This window comes from Lotus japonicus, chromosome 6, assembly GCF_012489685.1.
Source record: "Lotus japonicus ecotype B-129 chromosome 6, LjGifu_v1.2".
NCBI classification, from domain to species: domain Eukaryota; kingdom Viridiplantae; phylum Streptophyta; class Magnoliopsida; order Fabales; family Fabaceae; genus Lotus; species Lotus japonicus.
In genome coordinates, this window is record NC_080046.1 from 14,568,006 (window position 1) to 14,587,988 (window position 19,983).

The 19,983-nt window shown below is 36.0% G+C and overlaps 2 protein-coding genes across 2 annotated transcripts; both read left to right on the forward strand.

Moving 5' to 3' along the window:
- The first annotated feature begins 1,381 nt into the window (after positions 1–1,381).
- On the forward strand, positions 1,382–13,567 carry LOC130723709 (clathrin heavy chain 1). The gene is made up of 30 exons (XM_057574834.1): positions 1,382–1,632; positions 1,866–2,070; positions 3,336–3,424; positions 3,521–3,599; positions 3,738–3,865; positions 4,200–4,298; positions 4,424–4,532; positions 5,363–5,442; positions 5,519–5,746; positions 5,831–5,896; positions 6,468–6,584; positions 6,767–6,964; positions 7,133–7,249; positions 7,439–7,498; positions 7,655–7,741; positions 7,951–8,034; positions 8,125–8,259; positions 8,352–8,414; positions 8,499–8,603; positions 8,684–8,796; positions 8,909–9,161; positions 9,262–9,398; positions 9,488–9,766; positions 9,842–10,844; positions 11,078–11,563; positions 11,649–11,819; positions 11,907–12,092; positions 12,509–12,631; positions 12,749–12,859; positions 12,965–13,567. Exons 1-30 carry the CDS (start codon positions 1,585–1,587, stop codon positions 13,112–13,114), a joined length of 5,109 nt encoding a protein of 1,702 aa, XP_057430817.1. The 5' UTR covers positions 1,382–1,584; the 3' UTR covers positions 13,115–13,567.
- Positions 13,568–15,198: 1,631 nt separating this feature from the next.
- On the forward strand, positions 15,199–17,658 carry LOC130725885 (uncharacterized). The gene is made up of 2 exons (XM_057577075.1): positions 15,199–15,356; positions 16,924–17,658. Exons 1-2 carry the CDS (start codon positions 15,264–15,266, stop codon positions 17,596–17,598), a joined length of 768 nt encoding a protein of 255 aa, XP_057433058.1. The 5' UTR covers positions 15,199–15,263; the 3' UTR covers positions 17,599–17,658.
- The last annotated feature ends 2,325 nt before the right edge of the window (positions 17,659–19,983 follow it).

Sequence of the window (19,983 nt, forward strand, 5' to 3'; positions counted from 1 at the left end):
ACAATCACCACTACTTTCATTGTCGCCACCATCGCTCTTCATCATTGCCACCACTAACACCCTAGAATACTATCACCGCCACCACTACTCTGCCACAACAAACTCTGCCACCACTCACAATCGCCTCAACCACACACCACCACCACCACCGCCATTATCGCCACAACTACCACCCTTCGCCGCCACTACCACCACCATCACCACTCTCCACCTCAACTACCATCGACCAAATATATGACTGTATCAATGTAAATGATATGATAAGTTAGATAGTGTATCACCAAATGCTGTATAACATCACCACTCTCGCCCACAACTACCATCGACCAAGTATCTGACGTAAATATCAATTAAGAATTCATTAAATATAGTAAACTTCCAATGTCTATACATAGTATCCCTTCCTTAAAAGTAGGGATTTGCTGTTATCAATAAAAACTCCGGTATCTCTTTTAACATGTGCTTTATCTATAAATTTTACTCAAGTAATAAATTTGAGGCTAACAACCTCCAACATTTCAAGCCCAAATCGGCTAACAACCGATTGATTGCCAATTTATAACTTAACGACTGATTGACAACTGATCTATCAACTCATGAGTGATCGGCAATTTATTCATCGACTTACGATAGTTGAAATTAACTAATCAACAACCGACACATTAGTCAAAATTTTCCTATTTTTGGGTGCTAACATGTGAGGAAAATATGTATTTAATTCAGTCCGTAAACTTTATGCAATTTCTTTCTTTTGAAAAATTAATAATTTTATTATTATTATCAGAACACCTTATTATTATAATATTTTAAAAAATTATTAATGTAGGCATTTTAATCATTTTTTTTGGGTTTTATTATAGATTAGTATACATGAGATAATTGAATATCATGCATACTCCATTTTATCAAAGATTGAAATTACATTTCAAAAAAAAATTGAAATTAGTATTGATTATTACTTTTACATATAATTTAATTCTTCGTTTTATCAAAGATTGAAAACTAAAACAAAAGTATTGTAGAAACAAAAATATGTTTTTAAAAATTAATTTAAATGAAATATTTATCATGTTACAAGAATTAAAAAAATCTTTTTAAAAAAAATCTTAAAAGATGTTTTTTTTGAAGGAGAAAAAAAATCTTAAAGGATCCTATAAACTTGGCAATTTATGTCTAAGCTTACTTAAGCTTGGTTTTAGATAGATAATAATCATGCATTGCTGTTAAACCTTTCACGTTCTTTTAATAGTTTCAAAAAACAAAACTGAAAAAAATATTTACCCTTATTTTGAGCAGCAATGTTTTTTATTTTTTATTTATTTTTTTCAAATTATGGTCGATATTTGCTTTATTAGCTAGCGCATAAGACGTGATTCCAGCTTACTCTGTCATTTCATTTCCTTCCGGATTCCATTCTCTTCCTGAGACCGCTTTACTGTCAGAACCTCCTTTTTCTTCTTCCTTTCTTTTCTTCTCCGTAGATCTCTCTCTCTCTCTCTCTCTCTCTCTCCAACTTGCTTCCAGATCTCACACCGATTCCGATCCCTCTCGCCGCCGTAGATCCGAACTCCGATCCACGCCACCATGGCGGCCGCCGCCAACGCTCCGATCACCATGCGTGAAGCCCTCACCGTGAGTCCTCTTTTCTCCTTCCTCCATTTCCCTAGCTCAATTCGCAACTCAAACAGTTAGTTATTATTATGCTTTGCTCGATTCTGAATTTTCCGAATCGAAGTTTACTGTGTGCTGCTTTACTTTGCTACTGTTGATCATCGAGTTTACGCAGATCTGAACATTTCTCGTTGCGTTTGTGCTGTTGTGAATTTGAATGAATGATGTGATGTGATTTGTGTGTGATTTTGCAGTTGCCGAGCATTGGTATAAATCCGCAGTTCATCACGTTCACTCACGTGACGATGGAGTCTGATAAGTACATATGCGTTCGAGAAACTTCTCCGCAGAATAGCGTGGTGATCGTTGATATGAGCATGCCGATGCAACCTTTGAGGAGGCCTATTACTGCTGATTCTGCTCTTATGAATCCGAATTCGAGAATCCTTGCTCTGAAAGGTTGGTTGCTACACCTTTCTGTTCTTCTTTACTTGAACTTGCAAGCTGTGATTGTAGCTAGTAATGTTGTGGATAAGCTAACTACTTGCATTTCGGTATTGATCTGAATTATATGTCATTGTAGATAGTAAGATTTGTTTGGAATTAAATTCTATTTATTATTTATTTACTTTTTGGTGAGACAGAGCCAGTGTTATATGCCGCTATAGCGTAGCGGATTTTTGGCTAATCGCGATGCCGCTATTCGCTGCCAAATAGCGGCTGAAATAGCAGATTTTTGGCTCACCGCGATGGTCCGCGATCGTGATTTGATAACACTGGACAGAGCTTAAGTAATTTATGTCTTTGCCGTTGATGCGACTATTATATGAAGTAAACCGCCTAGTTTCAACAAGTTTGACTAGGAGATGACTAAAAGATCTTGAAGTATCTGCTGCTGCATTATGACTTGGTTGGTTGAGAAATAATTCTTCGTACTCGCAAAGCAGAGATCTTTGATTCATTTGAGAATACGATATCAATTGGCATTCATATTTCTTTGCCTTTGATGCAACTATTATATGAAGTAAACTGCTTAGTTTCAACAAGTTTGACTAGGAGATGACTAAAAGATCTTGAAGTATCCTCTTATGCATTATGACTTGGTTGGTTGAGAAATAATTCTACGTACTCGCAAAGTATAGATCTTTGATTCATTTTAGAATACGATATCAATTGGCATTCATATATTTTTTTTCAAGAAATCAAAAGATCATGTCCTTAAGGAATATAATCATGTAGAGAAGAATCTTATCGCTACTTTTGTTTTCTCCCATTTTAGGGTGAAAGAACCATTACAGTCAAATTACTACTAGGAAAGGAGGGAGGGGTCATACTTTGTAGTTTACTCTATGACTTGATTCTTGAGATCTTTCTTTTCAAGGATAGGAACTATATTGTTCATAATGATATTTATGTGATAATGCTTTCTAGTTTTGCTCATATATTTACCATTCCCAATTTTCACATTGCACATAAGGCGAATTAAATGTTGTTATGATATATATTATTCATGTTATCATCATTTGAGAAACTTGACAGTGGTTTTATTTTAAGAAAAAAAATTCCTATAAAAATAGTTTGTATGTTCATAAAGCATCTGACCTTAGGGAGAAGCTTCATGTTCTTGTTTGATTATGCCATGTGTTCTTGTTTGTGATGCACCACCTCAATTAGTATATGCTCTCGAATTATATTCACTTACACTTGACATCCTTCTCTTGAAGCCCAACTCCAAGGAACAACTCAAGATCACCTACAAATATTTAATATTGAAATGAAGGCAAAGATGAAATCTTACCAGATGCCTGAGCAGGTAATTGTCATGTGCGAGTATACATGCTCTTTAAAATAATGAGTGACCAGGTAACGTTTATTAATCCTCGTCAAATGCCCTTTTTTTTGAGTGCAGGTAGTCTTTTGGAAGTGGATTACTCCCAAGTTGTTGGGTCTTGTGACACAGACATCTGTATACCATTGGTCAATTGAGGGTAGGATAAGGATAAACTTCAGTTCTGCTTAACTCTGGTTTTGTGCCATGTTTCTAGTTTATGTATTTTTGTTCAGTGTGCTTCTAGCTTGTCTGCAAGTTGTTTACCAGTCTATTGGTTTGATATATTAACTTGTAGGTGACTCTGAACCTGTAAAGATGTTCGAGAGAACAGCGAATTTGGCAAACAATCAAATAATTAATTATCGATGTGATCCTACAGAAAAGTGGTTGGTCTTGATTGGTATTGCTCCTGGTTCCCCTGAGGTATATATCTGGTACTTGCTATAGTTAGTTGGTTATTGTTCCTTGGTAGTAGTGCCTCCTTGGCAAAGTAGTTTGGAGTTCAACTCTGGTTGCTCCCATTCTTGTGATATACGTTAAATTTAAATATAATGTTATAAGGGCCTTCAATTGTGTACACTCCAGCCTCAGATGACCCTTGGACTCTATAAGGCTTGTTAGATATAACACCTATCTTTCTACTATTACCTGAACCTATTGAATTAGTTGGTTCTTGAAAATGATCATGATCTATTTTATTATAACTTTCACGAGTCTGATCTGTTTGGTTTGTTTCATTATTTGTTTTGCATTATAGAGGCCACAGTTGGTTAAAGGAAACATGCAACTCTTCTCCGTGGATCAACAGCGCAGCCAAGCTCTTGAAGCACACGCTGCATCATTTGCTCAGTTAAAAGTGCGTCTCTTTATGATTTTGTGTGTATTTTTGTTTATTTCTTAATTTAATATTTACCTGAATAATTGTATACTACTATATCATGCTACTATGTACTGGAAAAATTGAAGTTTGTTTTTGGACAGGTTCCTGGGAATGAAAATCCTTCTACTTTGATTTCGTTTGCCACGAAGACACTTAATGCTGGACAAATTATATCCAAGTTGCATGTTATTGAGCTGGGTGCACAACCAGGTCTGCATAGTTCTTAGATAAATTTGTCTTGTGATTCCAATTTAGTTGTTATATTTTGAGTGTCCACGCTTATTTCTTTTTCTGCTAAATTACTTAAATAGATGAATTAAATTTTTTAACTGGTCATATCTTGTATTGCATCTCTAGAGGTGAGGGAAGATAACCTTTCTAAAGATACCCCTAGAATAACACCATCTTGCATTTTATAATTATTCAACTCAGGATAGCTATTTCATAAACTTCATATTGTAGATGGATGAATTAAAATGATCATTTAGTAACTTTGTTGTATGGAGGAGGTTACTTATCATAGCTAATAGTTTTAGTTAGGCCGTGCTCTAGGTATCAGTGTTATCAAATCGCGATCGCGGACCATCGCGGTGAGCCAAAAATCCGCTATTTCGGCCGCTATTTGGCAGCGAATAGCGGAAATAGCGGGAATAGCGCGCTATAGCGGGCAATAGCGGCGTCGCGATAAGCCAAAAATCCGCTACGCTATAGCGGCATAGCACCGCTATAACCGCTATTTGATAACACTGCTAGGTATTACTTCAAATTTGAATGATAGGAAATTTTGAATGATGTGATCGTAATATACTCTGTTGGGTTTTCAATTTAACAATAAACTTATGAAGCTGCTGTAAGTATATTATATTATTTGAATGGTGTTGTTTGGTGGTTGATTTCGCAAATTCCGGAAGCAGTAATTGAAATTAGTGTGAACATTTGAAGATGGATTGGTGATATTGTGTTACAGAAAAATCATAAATAACATTGTGATTTAATTGGTCATCTTCCCAGGATTTAACTTCTAATATTTTTTTTGGCAGGGAAGCCATCATTTACAAAGAAACAAGCAGATCTTTTCTTTCCCCCAGATTTTGCTGATGACTTCCCAGTTGCCATGCAGGTATTGAAGTTTCTGGTGTTTGTTTTTCATTTTACAAACTGTGCAGATATTTGATTCGTAGTTTGATTTTTGGCAGATATCCCACAAATACAATTTGATTTATGTGATCACGAAACTTGGTCTCCTATTTGTCTATGATTTGGAGACGGCCACTGCTGTGTATAGGAACAGAATTAGTCCAGATCCTATATTTTTGACGTCAGAAGCTACATCAGTTGGAGGCTTTTATGCCATTAACAGGAGAGGCCAGGTGTTATTGGCTACTGTTAATGAGCAAACAATTGTGAATTTTGTCAGTGGTCAAGTATGTTCCTGATCTTGTTCTCTCTCACTTGATGTAGAGTAGAAAAAGTGACATTTTCACAAATTTCATTTGTTATTATCACAGTTAAATAATTTGGAGCTAGCCGTCAATCTTGCCAAGAGAGGAAACCTTCCAGGTGCTGAGAAGCTGGTATGTCGCTTGTTGTTTAAAACATAAAACATTTCTTTATTGGGGTGTTGTCAGGAAGGTCCCTAGAAATTGGAATTTCACATGATTAATATGGTGGGGGTTTCATATAATGGCTAAATGCAAACTTTGTGTGAAATGTTCAACGTTTTAACTTTTAATTAATACATGATAATATTCTTTAGTATTCATCAGTTGAGGCTAATACAAAATTGTTCAACAGAAATATCCTTTCCTTATTGAAATTTGTTGTATCTGTGTCATGCTGTCAACCTTATGTATTTCATGCTGGTAAAAAATAGATGCTTTGTACAAGGGAGGTTATGTGGGTTACCTGAATGCTGAATTATCACAAATCTGTTTCTTCTCCAGTCATTTGCATTTTTTTGTTTCGTTTCAATGAAATGTACATGCTTCAATTGATTTTTTTTGTTAATTTTCCAAATTTTTGAAATTGATTGTAATTGCCTGATTTGCCTCTTCTAAAATGGCATATTCTTTTGTTAATTGCTTTTTTTGCTCATTTTTTAATTTGTAAATTAACGTTAGTCTTTGTTGACATGTTGTTGAACAGGTTGTTGAACGTTTCCATGAACTGTTTGCCCAAACAAAGTATAAAGAAGCAGCTGAGCTTGCTGCTGAGTCCCCGCAAGGAATCCTTCGTACACCTGATACAGTTGCCAAATTTCAGGTTTTGTGGCTATGAAAGATTTGTTCATGCTGTTTCAGCAACAAAACTTCTGTAGGCTGTAGGCAGTCATTTTACTTGTTTTTAGGGATAAAGGAAACTGAGCTGTTTTTACTTATTAGCTTTCCTTTATTTTGGTCAGTTAGACTGATGTTTAAAGTGTCGCAATCTGTTTAATGTTGCAGAGTGTTCCTGTGCAAGCTGGACAAACTCCTCCACTCTTGCAGTATTTTGGAACCCTTTTAACTAGAGGAAAGCTGAATGCCTTTGAATCATTAGAATTGTCACGGCTGGTTGTGAATCAGAACAAGAAAAATCTTTTGGAAAATTGGTTGGCAGAGGACAAGCTTGAATGCAGTGAGGAACTAGGAGATCTTGTAAAGGTTGGGTTGCATTTGAAATTATGAAAAACTTGGATTTTGATCTATCTATTTTATATTTTTTTTGCTTCTGTTTCTTTCTAACTGTTTGCCTTATGACCAGTATACTTTTTCTTGTTCAATTTACTTATTGTGAGATCGTGTAATTTTAATTGGCATGCTCCATTGTAGACTGTGGACAATGACCTTGCCTTAAAAATATATATCAAAGCCAGAGCTACTCCAAAAGTTGTTGCTGCGTTTGCTGAGCGAAGGGAGTTTGACAAGATTCTCATATATTCTAAGCAGGTAAAGGGCTTTTTTTATCAATGAATATTGTTCTTTGATTCACAAGTTTCTTTGTCCTTCTATTGTTAATTTTTTTAATGTTGTTATGGCCTGTTGAGTATTTTACTTAGCCTGTGTTCTCAAGATTACATATCTTGCCTTGACATTTTCGTGTGCTTGAACATTTTCATTATTTATTTATTCCTATAGGTTGGGTACACACCTGACTATCTCTTCCTTTTGCAAACAATTCTCCGGACAGATCCTCAGGTATGTGTCTGATGGTTGTAACTGACTGTTTTTCCAACACAGTTAATTTTATAATTTCCGGGCCGAAAATTCTATAAGGTACTTTTTTTCATTGTGGTTTTCAGAAATATAGTTCTATAAATTAATTCAACAGCTATTTTTCATGATGATTTGCAGGGTGCTGTTAATTTTGCATTAATGATGTCTCAAATGGAGGGAGGTTGTCCTCTTGATTACAACACCATAACTGATCTGTTTCTTCAGGTTGTTATCTACTGTGATTAAGCCATTAATGGAATTTGTAATATATATATTCCTGCTTCATGTTCATTGACATATCATGAAATGTTTAAGTGGCCCATTTTCATTTAATATAAGAGCACTTGCTTTGTTTCTCCTGTTTGTAGTTTAGCAATATGCATTTCTGGACAGTTGATTTATGAGCTTATGATTGTTTTTTATGTCCTGCACAGAGAAACTTGATCCGTGAGGCTACTGCCTTTCTCCTAGATGTTTTGAAGCCAAATTTACCTGAACATGGTTTCCTTCAAACAAAGGTTCCAGTCATCATTTTTTCATTTGTTATGGGCATTTTACTCCTGCAGTCCTTTCTTTGCACTGATTCAATCTTGTGAATTTTTGTTCAGGTTTTGGAGATAAATCTGGTAACGTTTCCCAATGTTGCTGATGCTATTTTGGCTAATGGCATGTTCAGCCATTATGATCGTCCACGTATTGCCCAACTTTGTGAAAAAGCTGGTCTTTATGTGCGAGCTTTGCAAGTAATGATCCTTCAAATGTGTTGTTTTTTTGGTTTTATATTAGTTTAGGCTGAATGTCATTTCACTTGTTTATTATAATGTTTTTGGTGCAGCATTACACAGAGTTGCCAGATATAAAACGTGTGATAGTTAATACACATGCAATTGAGCCACAGGTTTATGTGCCCCTTTGCTTTGTAGTTTGTCTATTCTAACATCATGGTAGTTGAAAATACTTAGTGGTTATTTGATTGATGCAGTCACTTGTTGAGTTTTTTGGTACTCTGTCACGAGAATGGGCCTTAGAGTGCATGAAAGATCTGTTACTGGTCAATCTTAGAGGCAACCTACAGATAATTGTTCAGGTACGGTAGTTTCATTTTCTTCTATAACTAAGAATTAGTAGTAATAAATTTATAACTGAAGCTTACTTATGTCTGTCCAGGTTGCTAAAGAATATTGTGAACAGTTGGGCGTTGATGCTTGCATTAAGATTTTTGAGCAATTCAGGTCCTATGAAGGACTCTATTTCTTCCTTGGTTCATATTTAAGCTCCAGGTAATTCTTTCATTTCGAAAGATCTGTTTTGGCTGGCGACAAGTTATCCCATTTTTACAGAGGTATTGTTGAATGTTTATCTGCTAATATGTTTCTCTGAATAACATGCCAGTGAGGATCCCGACATCCACTTCAAGTACATTGAGGCAGCAGCAAAGACTGGACAAATCAAAGAGGTCGAGCGTGTGACTAGAGAATCAACTTTCTATGATCCTGAGAAAACGAAGAACTTTCTAATGGAAGCTAAGCTTCCCGATGCACGACCTCTTATTAATGTTTGCGATCGATTTGGATTTGTTCCTGATCTGACACACTATCTATACACAAATAACATGCTTCGCTACATTGAAGGATATGTTCAGAAGGTATTGTTGTTGTAATTCTATTGCAGTGGCCCTGCTTGTTTCATGAGTGCTGTCCTCTCTCTCTCTCTGCTTCTTAGTTATGTTGTGCCTTGCTTTATAGGTGAACCCAGGGAATTCTCCTCTAGTTGTTGGGCAGCTGCTAGATGATGAGTGTCCAGAAGATTTTATCAAAGGCTTGATTCTCTCTGTTCGTTCATTGCTGCCGGTGGAGCCACTGGTGGAGGAATGTGAGAAGAGGTGGTATCTATTCTCTAATTCTACATACTGTCTGCTTGTCTAGCACTCATGTTTCTGCCTTTTCCTATGTTGCTCTTTCTGGGATGCAGGAATCGGCTTCGTTTGCTTTCACAGTTTCTGGAACATCTTGTAAGTGAGGGAAGCCAGGATGCACATGTTCATAATGCTCTGGGTAAGATCATCATTGATAGCAACAACAACCCAGAACATTTTCTCACTACAAACCCATACTATGATTCTCGAGTTGTGGGAAAATATTGTGAAAAACGTGATCCTACCTTGGCCGTTGTGGCTTATAGGCGAGGACAATGTGATGATGAACTTATCAATGTGACAAACAAAAATTCTTTGTTCAAACTACAAGCAAGGTTTGTAGTCTATATGCATTTTCTTTCACTAAATATTTATCCCTGGCTTCAATGCTCATATGCTATTGATTACAGGTATGTTGTTGAGAGGATGGATGGTGACCTTTGGGAGAAAGTTCTTAACCCTGATAATGCCTACAGAAGACAGCTTATTGATCAAGTTGTATCTACTGCTCTGCCTGAAAGCAAGAGCCCTGAACAAGTCTCTGCAGCTGTTAAGGCTTTCATGACTGCTGATCTACCTCATGAATTGATTGAGCTTCTTGAGAAGATTGTGCTTCAGAATTCTGCTTTCAGTGGGAACTTTAATTTGCAGAATCTGCTTATCTTGACAGCAATAAAGGCTGATACATCCAGAGTCATGGATTATATAAATAGACTGGATAATTTTGATGGTCCTGCAGTTGGAGAAATGGCTGTTGAGGCTCAGTTATATGAAGAAGCATTTGCAATTTTTAAGAAGTTCAACTTAAATGTTCAAGCAGTCAATGTCTTGCTAGATAATATTCATAGCATTGATAGAGCTGAGGAGTTTGCTTTCCGAGTTGAAGAGGATGCTGTATGGAGTCAGGTGGCCAAGGCTCAACTCAGGGAAGGGCTAGTAAGTGAAGCAATTGAGTCATTTATACGAGCAGATGATGCCACACAATTTTTGGATGTTATCCGTGCTGCTCAAAATACCAATGCTTACAATGACTTGGTGAGATACTTGCTGATGGTAAGGCAAAAGACAAAAGAACCCAAGGTGGACAGTGAGCTCATTTATGCTTATGCAAAGATCGACAGGCTCAGTGACATTGAGGAGTTCATTCTTATGCCGAATGTGGCCAATCTTCAAAATGTTGGTGACCGATTGTATGATGAAGAGCTATATGAGGCTGCAAAAATTATATTTGCTTTTATATCTAACTGGGCCAAGTTAGCAGTCACACTTGTGAAGTTGAAACAGTTCCAAGGTGCTGTTGATGCAGCAAGGAAAGCTAACAGCTCAAAAACATGGAAGGAAGTTTGCTTCGCGTGTGTTGATGCAGAGGAGTTCCGTTTGGCCCAGATATGTGGGTTGAACATTATTGTTCAGGTAAAATGTTTTTTTCATTTCTTTAACTATATGTTGAGATGAACTATAGATTTTTTCTTTATTCAGGTCAGGTATCCCCTGGTTTCTATTAGAAAGTTTGAATAATTTGGGCTTTCACAGTATGTGATGGGAATATAATATCGTAGTATGCTGCGAGCTTGTAATTATGGGAAGGTTTTATGTGCATTACTTGGTCTGCAGTTAATATGTCAATTTTTGTTTTGAATTTGTAGGTGGATGACTTGGAAGAGGTCAGTGAATTTTACCAAAATAGAGGTTGCTTCAACGAGCTAATATCCCTCATGGAGAGTGGTTTAGGATTAGAACGGGCACATATGGGCATCTTTACCGAGTTAGGAGTTCTGTACGCTAGATACCGTCCTGAGAAACTTATGGAACATATCAAACTATTTGCAACCCGACTCAATATTCCAAAACTCATAAGAGCTTGTGATGAACAACAACATTGGAAGGAACTGACCTATTTGTATATCCAATATGATGAGTTTGACAATGCAGCAACAACCATCATGAACCATTCACCTGAAGCATGGGATCACATGCAATTCAAAGATGTTATTGTCAAAGTTGCTAATGTGGAGTTGTATTACAAGTCTGTTCATTTCTATTTGCAAGAGCATCCAGATCTTCTAAACGATGTTTTGAATGTCCTTGCACTTCGTGTTGACCATGCACGCGTTGTTGATATCATGCGAAAGGTAGCATTAATACTGTCAAATATTTCATTAGATCTTGGTTTATACTTGTTTCTGTCACTCATGTTTTTCCTGTTATGTGCTGTAGGCTGGTCATCTCCGTCTTGTCAAGCCATACATGGTTGCAGTTCAGAGCAATAACGTGTCTGCTGTTAATGAAGCCCTGAATGAGATATATGTGGAGGAGGAAGACTATGATAGATTGCGCGAGTCAATTGATTTGCACGACAACTTTGACCAAATAGGCCTGGCACAGAAGGTGAGCTGCATTATTCTTCATGTTGACCACTTATTGATTCCATTCTAGGATCCTGATATATCATCATCATCATCATCTGTTCTGCAGATTGAAAAGCATGAGCTTCTTGAGATGAGACGTGTTGCTGCTTATATTTATAAGAAGGCTGGTAGGTGGAAGCAGTCCATTGCCTTGTCAAAGAAGGATAACCTTTACAAAGATGCCATGGAGACGGCCTCACAATCTGGTGAACGTGAACTTGCTGAGGAGTTACTTGTTTATTTCATTGATCAGGTACTGAATCCAGTTTCATCTGCATGTGATTCTTTTCTTCCCTTCTTGAATATAGGTCTGGCCTCTATGATTTAGGGTTGACTATTATCAATTAATGCTTGAGGTATCCTTAATAGCATGTGCAGTTCTAAGTCAGGCAGATAAATTAATGGCAATTAGCATTAGTAGTATTATTTTGTCAAGCCTATAGTGACAAATTATACTGCCCATTTTGTATTTAGAGTTTTACTGTCCAGTTATTGACTGAGGGATTGTGATTAAATTTTCTTACCTTATGGCCCAAACTTCTGGAATGGTGATTTTCTAATCTTTTTAATATTAATGTGCATATGTTGGAAAACAGATATTAATGTACATATCCATAAAATTGAGTGAAATCATTATATCCTAATATCTTTTCTAACATGCTTATGCAGGGAAAAAAGGAATGCTTTGCCTCGTGTCTATTTGTTTGCTATGATTTAATCAGGGCAGACGTTGCTCTTGAACTGGCTTGGATCCACAATATAATTGACTTTGCCTTCCCATACGTGTTACAGGTTCTTTTCTTTGCTGCTTACTTGTATAGCACAAAATTTACAATACAGTTGATGTGCATGTCTTTTTCTTCATGTTATCTAGTTCTTTCTTTTAATGTCTTCTCTCTGCTGTTGTAGCTTCTCCGCGAGTACACTGGCAAAGTTGATGAACTGGTGAAGGACAAAATTGAAGCACAGAAAGAAGTGAAGGCTAAAGAACAAGAAGAGAAGGAAGTAATTCAACAACAGGTAATTTAGTTTGGCCATTTTATGCTTACCCACTAGTAACGTAGTTGATAATTTCTATCGCCTTCTCATCTGTCACTCTCAACATATTGAAAACTTCTGTTGCAGAATATGTATGCTCAATTGTTGCCTCTTGCTTTGCCTGCACCACCAATGCCCGGAATGGGAGGAGGCTATGCCCCTCCCCCTCCAATGGGTGGGATGGGGATGCCTCCAATGCCTCCTTTTGGCATGCCACCCATGGGCAGCAGCTACTGATACAAGGATGGTGGTTAGTTCAGCGGTAAGTCTAAGCGAAGGGCGAAGTATCAGTTTGGGAGTTTTCGACTATTTTCCCGTGGGATTTTAAGGCAGTTCTATTCTTTCTTTGCTTCTAATGGAGGTGGAGGTTCAAGTCAATAATTTGGTATTTCTGTGTGGGAGGGGGAGGGGGGTGTTGTGTCATAGTTTTGTAATATTTTTTTGTAGATGAGGCATTTTTTGGGCTGCTGCTTCGACGGAGCTAGCCGAGGATTTTCTGTATAAAACCATTTTTCTTGTATTAAATGATTTGGTCCAAGGTATTAATACGAAATAGGCGTACTTCAATTCCTAGTCCATGTATGTCATGGCTTGGATTTATTCCACCAGGATAAGTGGAATAAACAAATCTTGTTAATGTAAAAAAAAACAAAGCTTGTTGTTTGTTGTGTGCATTTCGTCATTGTTTCATTATGTGATTTGCTACTTGATTTTCATGTTCAATTTTATTTGGTTTCGAGCTTATTTTTGGTACTTTAGGAGCACCTTGCTTTGATATTTTTGCATGATCTCTTGTACCTTTAATCTTTTACCACTATATATCGCTGAGTCCTTGTGAGTATACTAAATTAATACTATATAGTTATGGTCTGAAATTAGTACTACAATCACTTGCCATGGATGCCAGTACATGTGGAGCAATCTGCAGCAGATTACTAACTATGAATGACAATGTGTAATTAATTACTATAGGTAAAAATTATTTATGATGGGTAGAGTTTTAATTAAATTGGTGTGAGCTTATGTATGGGTAAAATCTGTAGGTACAAGAGTTGAACGCTTATAATAGTCTCATTTTTTTAAAGAAAAGTGTAGATTAATAGGTGCTAGTTTGCACCGGTAAGTTTAGAGCCATTCTTAACTTTTTAATAGGTTCTAGTATGAATCGATATTAAGGGACCAAAACAATGTTTAGATTTTTAAAAACGTTTTGTAGTCTTTTGAAGATATTAATAATGACGTAAAATAGTTTATCAAAATGAGGTAAAGTTCCCTAATTATGTTGGATTTTAATTTAATTAAGTTCTTCTGTTTCTGATTTTTAATAATTAAAAGTAGATGATATTTGAATAACTACTCTGTTGAGTAATATTGGTAATTACTGTCAATGTTATTTTAGATTTATTTAAGAATTGATGATTATAGCAATATTTATGTTTTAGTAGCTAAAAAAATTATAGTGACACTATGCTAGTTAACCAAGAGGGTTGTAATGGGTTTATGTGTTTTTTTTTCTTTTCTATTTTACATAGGAATGAATATGTATAGTACCCAGTACCCACCCTACTATTACTATACATACATTTCAATTACTAAACCCCAGTGGTTTGGACTTAAAACTCATCTTTAATTGAGCTAATGCTTTTTTTAATCACGCGGTACTCATAGTCAGTTTGTTAATGAATGATGTTAATTGTTAACTACAAGTTGTGCATCATGCGTTTGTAAATCACAAAACATTTGTTAAGCCAAAAGCTGAATTTTATTCACTGTTATTTTTAGTTACATTTCTTTAAAAGGTGAATCCATGTGATCCAAAACACATAATTACGAGTATTTTGAATTATAAATCTTTTTCTTGAAAAAAATTGTAATTCTTTATAAATAAGAAACAGAGTTAGAGTAGTATTCTATTTTTCCAATGAATAAAATCGTGGATAGGGAACTTCACAACCTCGGAAGTTAGAGCGATATAGGCAAAACTTCTCTCTAAGGGTATTGTATTGCTTTTCGCAATAAATCGAGCTAGAAATTTTATTGTGGAGTACCTATGTACACACTCTCAAGCCTTACGGACCTAGTTCGCTTCACAAATTTTATTGTTAAAGTAGTATTCTTATAATACAAAAACAACACTGATAATTTCTTGGTGAACTGACAAATTATAAAATAAAATATTTTTTACATCGGAAAAGAAATAAATTCTTCATTTAACTTCCCTTTTCCTCTATGATATTTTTGTGAGTAAATTGTCCCTTTTTTCATCTACTAAAAAGAAGCAATAGCATTTCAAAAAAAGAAGAAGCAATAGGTGTGGTCACGCGCTATTTGGCGTGTGTCAAAAGAAGCAATTTCAGTCCAGAATAAACAATCTAGCGGTAAGAGTATGACCACTCTTTGTGGCTATCCATGGTTCGGCTTTGAAAAACACAAGAACATGGCCATATCCTTAAACCCCATCATGAGCTTCAGCTCAAAGGTACGTTCTTCCTGTTCTCCTGCTTCTTCACCATTGATTTTACTTAGTAGCTATTCTATTTCATTTCCTCTAGTTTCATTGAAAATTTTGGGCCATTCCTAAGTTTCTCAAATCAGATGTATGCTTTTGGTTTTGAAGAATCCAAGGATTATATCCATACCCATTTGAGGGAATCATGGTAATGGGATTTTCTTATTTTAGTTTCAATAGTTGCCAGTGCTTAGTTCAACATTTTTGGAAAGAATCTCCAACCTATTTCTGGTGGGTATAGGAAGGAAGGATATATAGATAACAAGTTTATGGATTCAAGCTATGTTAGTAGTGTTCAACTATTCATGCGTGTGTCTTCACCCGATAGCTTAAGTTTTGGGATAATTGTTTCATGACATCGTATCGGAGTTTGAGTTTCTATGACCAAGTGGTCATCCTTGTTGCCCCTATTTTTCTAATAAGTAATTGAATTTCAGCACAAAGTATGAGGTTGTGCATTGTTCACGCTTCTTGCATGGGAGTATGTTAGAAGTATAATAAAAAACCATTCACGTGTCTTCAACCAAAAGCTTAAACTTTTGAAGTAGTTGGTTTATATGAGAACAATAAAATTGTGTTTAAGTATGGAGAGTGAAGATTGCTTGTACTATTAGAGGTTCGGGAAGAAAGATGAAATTTATATTGGATTGTAAGAGATTTGAGGCACAATACACAGAACTTTAAATGGTAGGGATTATTTGCCTTAAGATTTTTATGGGGATAACAAGTAGTATAAGTAGAAGTGTTAATAATCTGTTTTATTATGAGTAAAAAATATTTGATGGTGAACTTCTTAAGAAGGCTATTATTCCAGTTTATTCCTGTACCTCTATGTCACTCTGTAATTCAAAACAATTGATTATGGTGGAGCTGTGGTAAGTTCCGGTTTTGTCAAAATGCACCAAACTGATGTTTCAGTGGGACTTGTTCTAGAATGTAGTACGCTGAAGGCAGGTCTAGTAAGCAATATGTTTGTATAGAGGGGTTTGGAGGGAAAGAGAAGAGATAAAATCAAGGTATAATTGGGTTGAGGGTTTTGGATGGAAAATTTTCATTTCAAATAAATACTCTATTAAGTTCATAATTTTTTAGGATGTAAGTGGTTTAGAAGTCTCACACTGACTAGAGATATGACCAAATAGTCCTTACAACGTTCACCCTGAGCTAGCATTTGAGATAGAGTTACGCCTAATCCAAAATCTAAGATGGTATCAGAGCCTATTCTAGATGTGTTTACTGGAGAACACACATATGGATCACCCGCAGACGTTCATTTCTACAATTTCGACGCTCCAAATATCTAGCCCTGACCGTAAATTTTAAGATGATATCAGAGTCTATCCTACATCCAGTTACTGGAGACATGATCAGCCTTGGGTGTGAGGGGTGTGTCGAGAAGTCTCAAATTAACTCTAAATGTGGCCAAAATAGTCCTTGCTATAACATTTAACAAGTAATTCAGTATGATTCAGCAGTTCAATAATTTTATCAGACTGATGTTTCTGATCACTTACGCAAGTCTTCTATTTTCCATTAGAGGCTGGAAACAAAGTATCAAGATGCAACACAGTATTCAGTTGGGGCTTCTTTCTCAAAAGCCACTCAGATGACTCCCCTGTCGGTAATGTCTAGATCAAGAATGTTAGTCAAGGAAAAAAGGTTCGGTCATTGTTTCTCAGTTGCAGATAGTGATCAGCTTGCTGCAGCCACCGGTAGTAAGGATTCTGGTGATGATGCTGAAAATTCACCTTCTGTGAATCCTGCAGACGAAACTTTCCAATTGGAAGCTGAAACTAATGTCGAGTCAGGATCTCCGACATCAGATGATTCCAATGGATCAATTGACCAAAAGGAAGGGTCAGAAACATCTTCTGCAACCAAAAGAACAGCAAGAGATAGGTTAAGGGCGGCTCGAGTCCTCAGCCGGTACAAGGACTCATCAAAAGAAACTAAACCAGAGATGGGAAAGAGTGTGCTGGATGCTTTTAAAGAAAGTGAGAAAGGGAAGAAAAGATCAAGACTTCCAGAAGCACCTAGTAATTTGTTGGATGACAGCAAGCGAGGGATGCCGAAGCAGGGCTTGACTTTCGATCTTCCTGGCGGTTCTGATCTGTTTTTCATTGTCTTTTCATTTGTTTTTATCAGCACAGTGATGTTTGCAACAACTTACCTTGTGTGGAAAGTTGGTGCAATCCATTTTAATGAGTACTGAGATGAGTTATCTTGTTATAGCTGAGAATTCATTCATAAATATAGATAGCTGAGTTATATATTTGGACAAGCTTCAACTTCTTTAAAGTTCATGAACTGATGTTAAAATCAGTTTTTATTATTATTATTTTTTTTTTTATTTTTTCCAATTTTATTTACTCAGGCTCTTTTTTCTTTATGTTTTAATTAGCTATTATTACCATTAGTTCATTAGGGGGGAGAGGTTTGATTCAGAGGAGATGTACAAGTGAATATACAATGCTAAACAATACAACTAGGGTTTCTCTCGAGGCTTTGATGATTTTTATATTATTTTCAATTGATTCGGCTCTTCTCTTATAAAAAGATAAGAGAATTGTAGTTCATTACTGTTCAGTTTTCCCCCAAAAAATATTCTTCAAATATTTAATTTGTGCAATATGATGATATACAAATTAAGTAGTTATTTTGTAATCACAAGGGTTGCGTGGTAATGCTTTCCTCGTCTCTTAACCATGAGGCTGCTTCAAACCTTGTAATGAGAATAGAGAACATTTCATCAAGTCTTTTATGCTTAGTATGAACACTTGCAATAAGGGAATATGTCATTGGTTTCTGGTAGTTTAAAACCGCCAACAAATTGAAAAAGTGTATTTTAGGAAATTAGTCGCACTTCAAATTGCAAGAACATAAAAGTAAATTCCAGAAATTAGTTTTCGAAGTGTATTTTTGTTATCTGGGAATTAGTGGCGTTTTTTTAAATTGCAAGAATCTATTTCCAGTTTTCCACTCAGAAGATTTAGAAGACAAATTTTTTGGAGTGTCCTTTGGTTTGGCATTGTGGGGTACTTATTGTTAGAAGTCCCACATTGGCTAGAGATAAGGCCAATCAAGTGTTTATAAGGGTTGTGCAAACCTCAACTCTTAAGCTAGCTTTTGTGGTTGAGTATAGGCCTCCCAATTTCTAATATGGTATCAGAGCCTATCCTAGATCCATTTGTTGTGGAGACCACCCATATTTGGGCCACCCGTTGTTGATCCCACGTTCCAGTCTGTTCAATCCTGGACGTGAGGGGGTGTGTTAGAAGTCCCACATTGGCTAGAGATAAGGCCAATCAAGTGTTTATAAGGGTTGTGCAAACCTCAACTCTTAAGCTAGCTTTTGTGGTTGAGTATAGGCCTCCCAATTTCTAATACTTATTACTCATATTCCTTATTTTTTTTTGTTATGTATAGTAGTTATATAAAAGATATTCATCTTACCAAAAGAATACTAAATTAATTTTTGAAAAAACGATAGCATGAAACATCAACCTAGAATATGGCGCATGATTAGATAATTTTTCTGTCAAAAAAAAAAAATAAAAAAAAAATGATTAGATAATTTATAATTAGCAAAAAAATATCTTATACCAAACTGAGAAATATTTAATTCTTTTTTATATTTTGAAACTATAAGGTTTCTGAAATCTTCTAAGATTTGTGTATCTCAATATAAATCTTTGAATTTAATAAGAAAATATTAAATGGACGTGATTCAAGTGATATATATTTTTTGGTAAAATATTTACATATTTTGTTTTAAATTAAGGATTATATGTCCCCGTATGATAGCTCAAGTGGTAGGAGATGAGAGACATATGGGTTGGGTAGGGGGAGGTTCAGGGATCGATTCTTGGCCGGTGCAATTTATTTTTCCGATGTACCAAAAAAAAATTAAAGATTATATATACTAATTTAATCCTTAATGTAACCACAAAAAAAATTAAGGATTAAATATACTGGAATTACGTTAAAAAAAAGGCAGAGACTATTTGCGCCTCCCTGTTTTGCTAAGTCCGCCATCTCCTTTTTTAAAAATTCCAACAATGCCCTTAGTAAAAAAAACATAAAAAGCTAATATTTAATTTTTACTTCCCACACACCATCTCCTTCTTCCTCCTCACCCTCCTCCTCACTCTCCTCTTAATCCTCCACTCCTCCACTCCTCCACCCCCAAGCTCTTTTGGGTGATCTCAAGTCAAGAATAGAAGCTTACCCATGTAAGTTTTTACCTTTTTCCGAGCTTTTTTTCAGCTTTTTTTAGCTTCCATCGCGATTTCGCGACTTTCTGACGTAACTGGATAGTCCCGCTCTTAAAACTGTGGTAATGAAACAAATTACACGCTCCCGTTAACATACGTGCGGACGTGTTAAATTTATACCTTCCGCTAACTTGTTAGCGGAAGTCAAAAAAACTTAGCCATTTCAATCGTCTTAAGTTCTGGTACTGCTACTATCTAAATAAAATTGATTTTCCCATTAACATACGTGCGGAAAGTGATATGTTGGAATAATAGGTCCGCCAGTTAAACTGCGGAAGGCAAATATGTGCTGCCGCATATTAAAGTGCGGACAGAACAAAGTT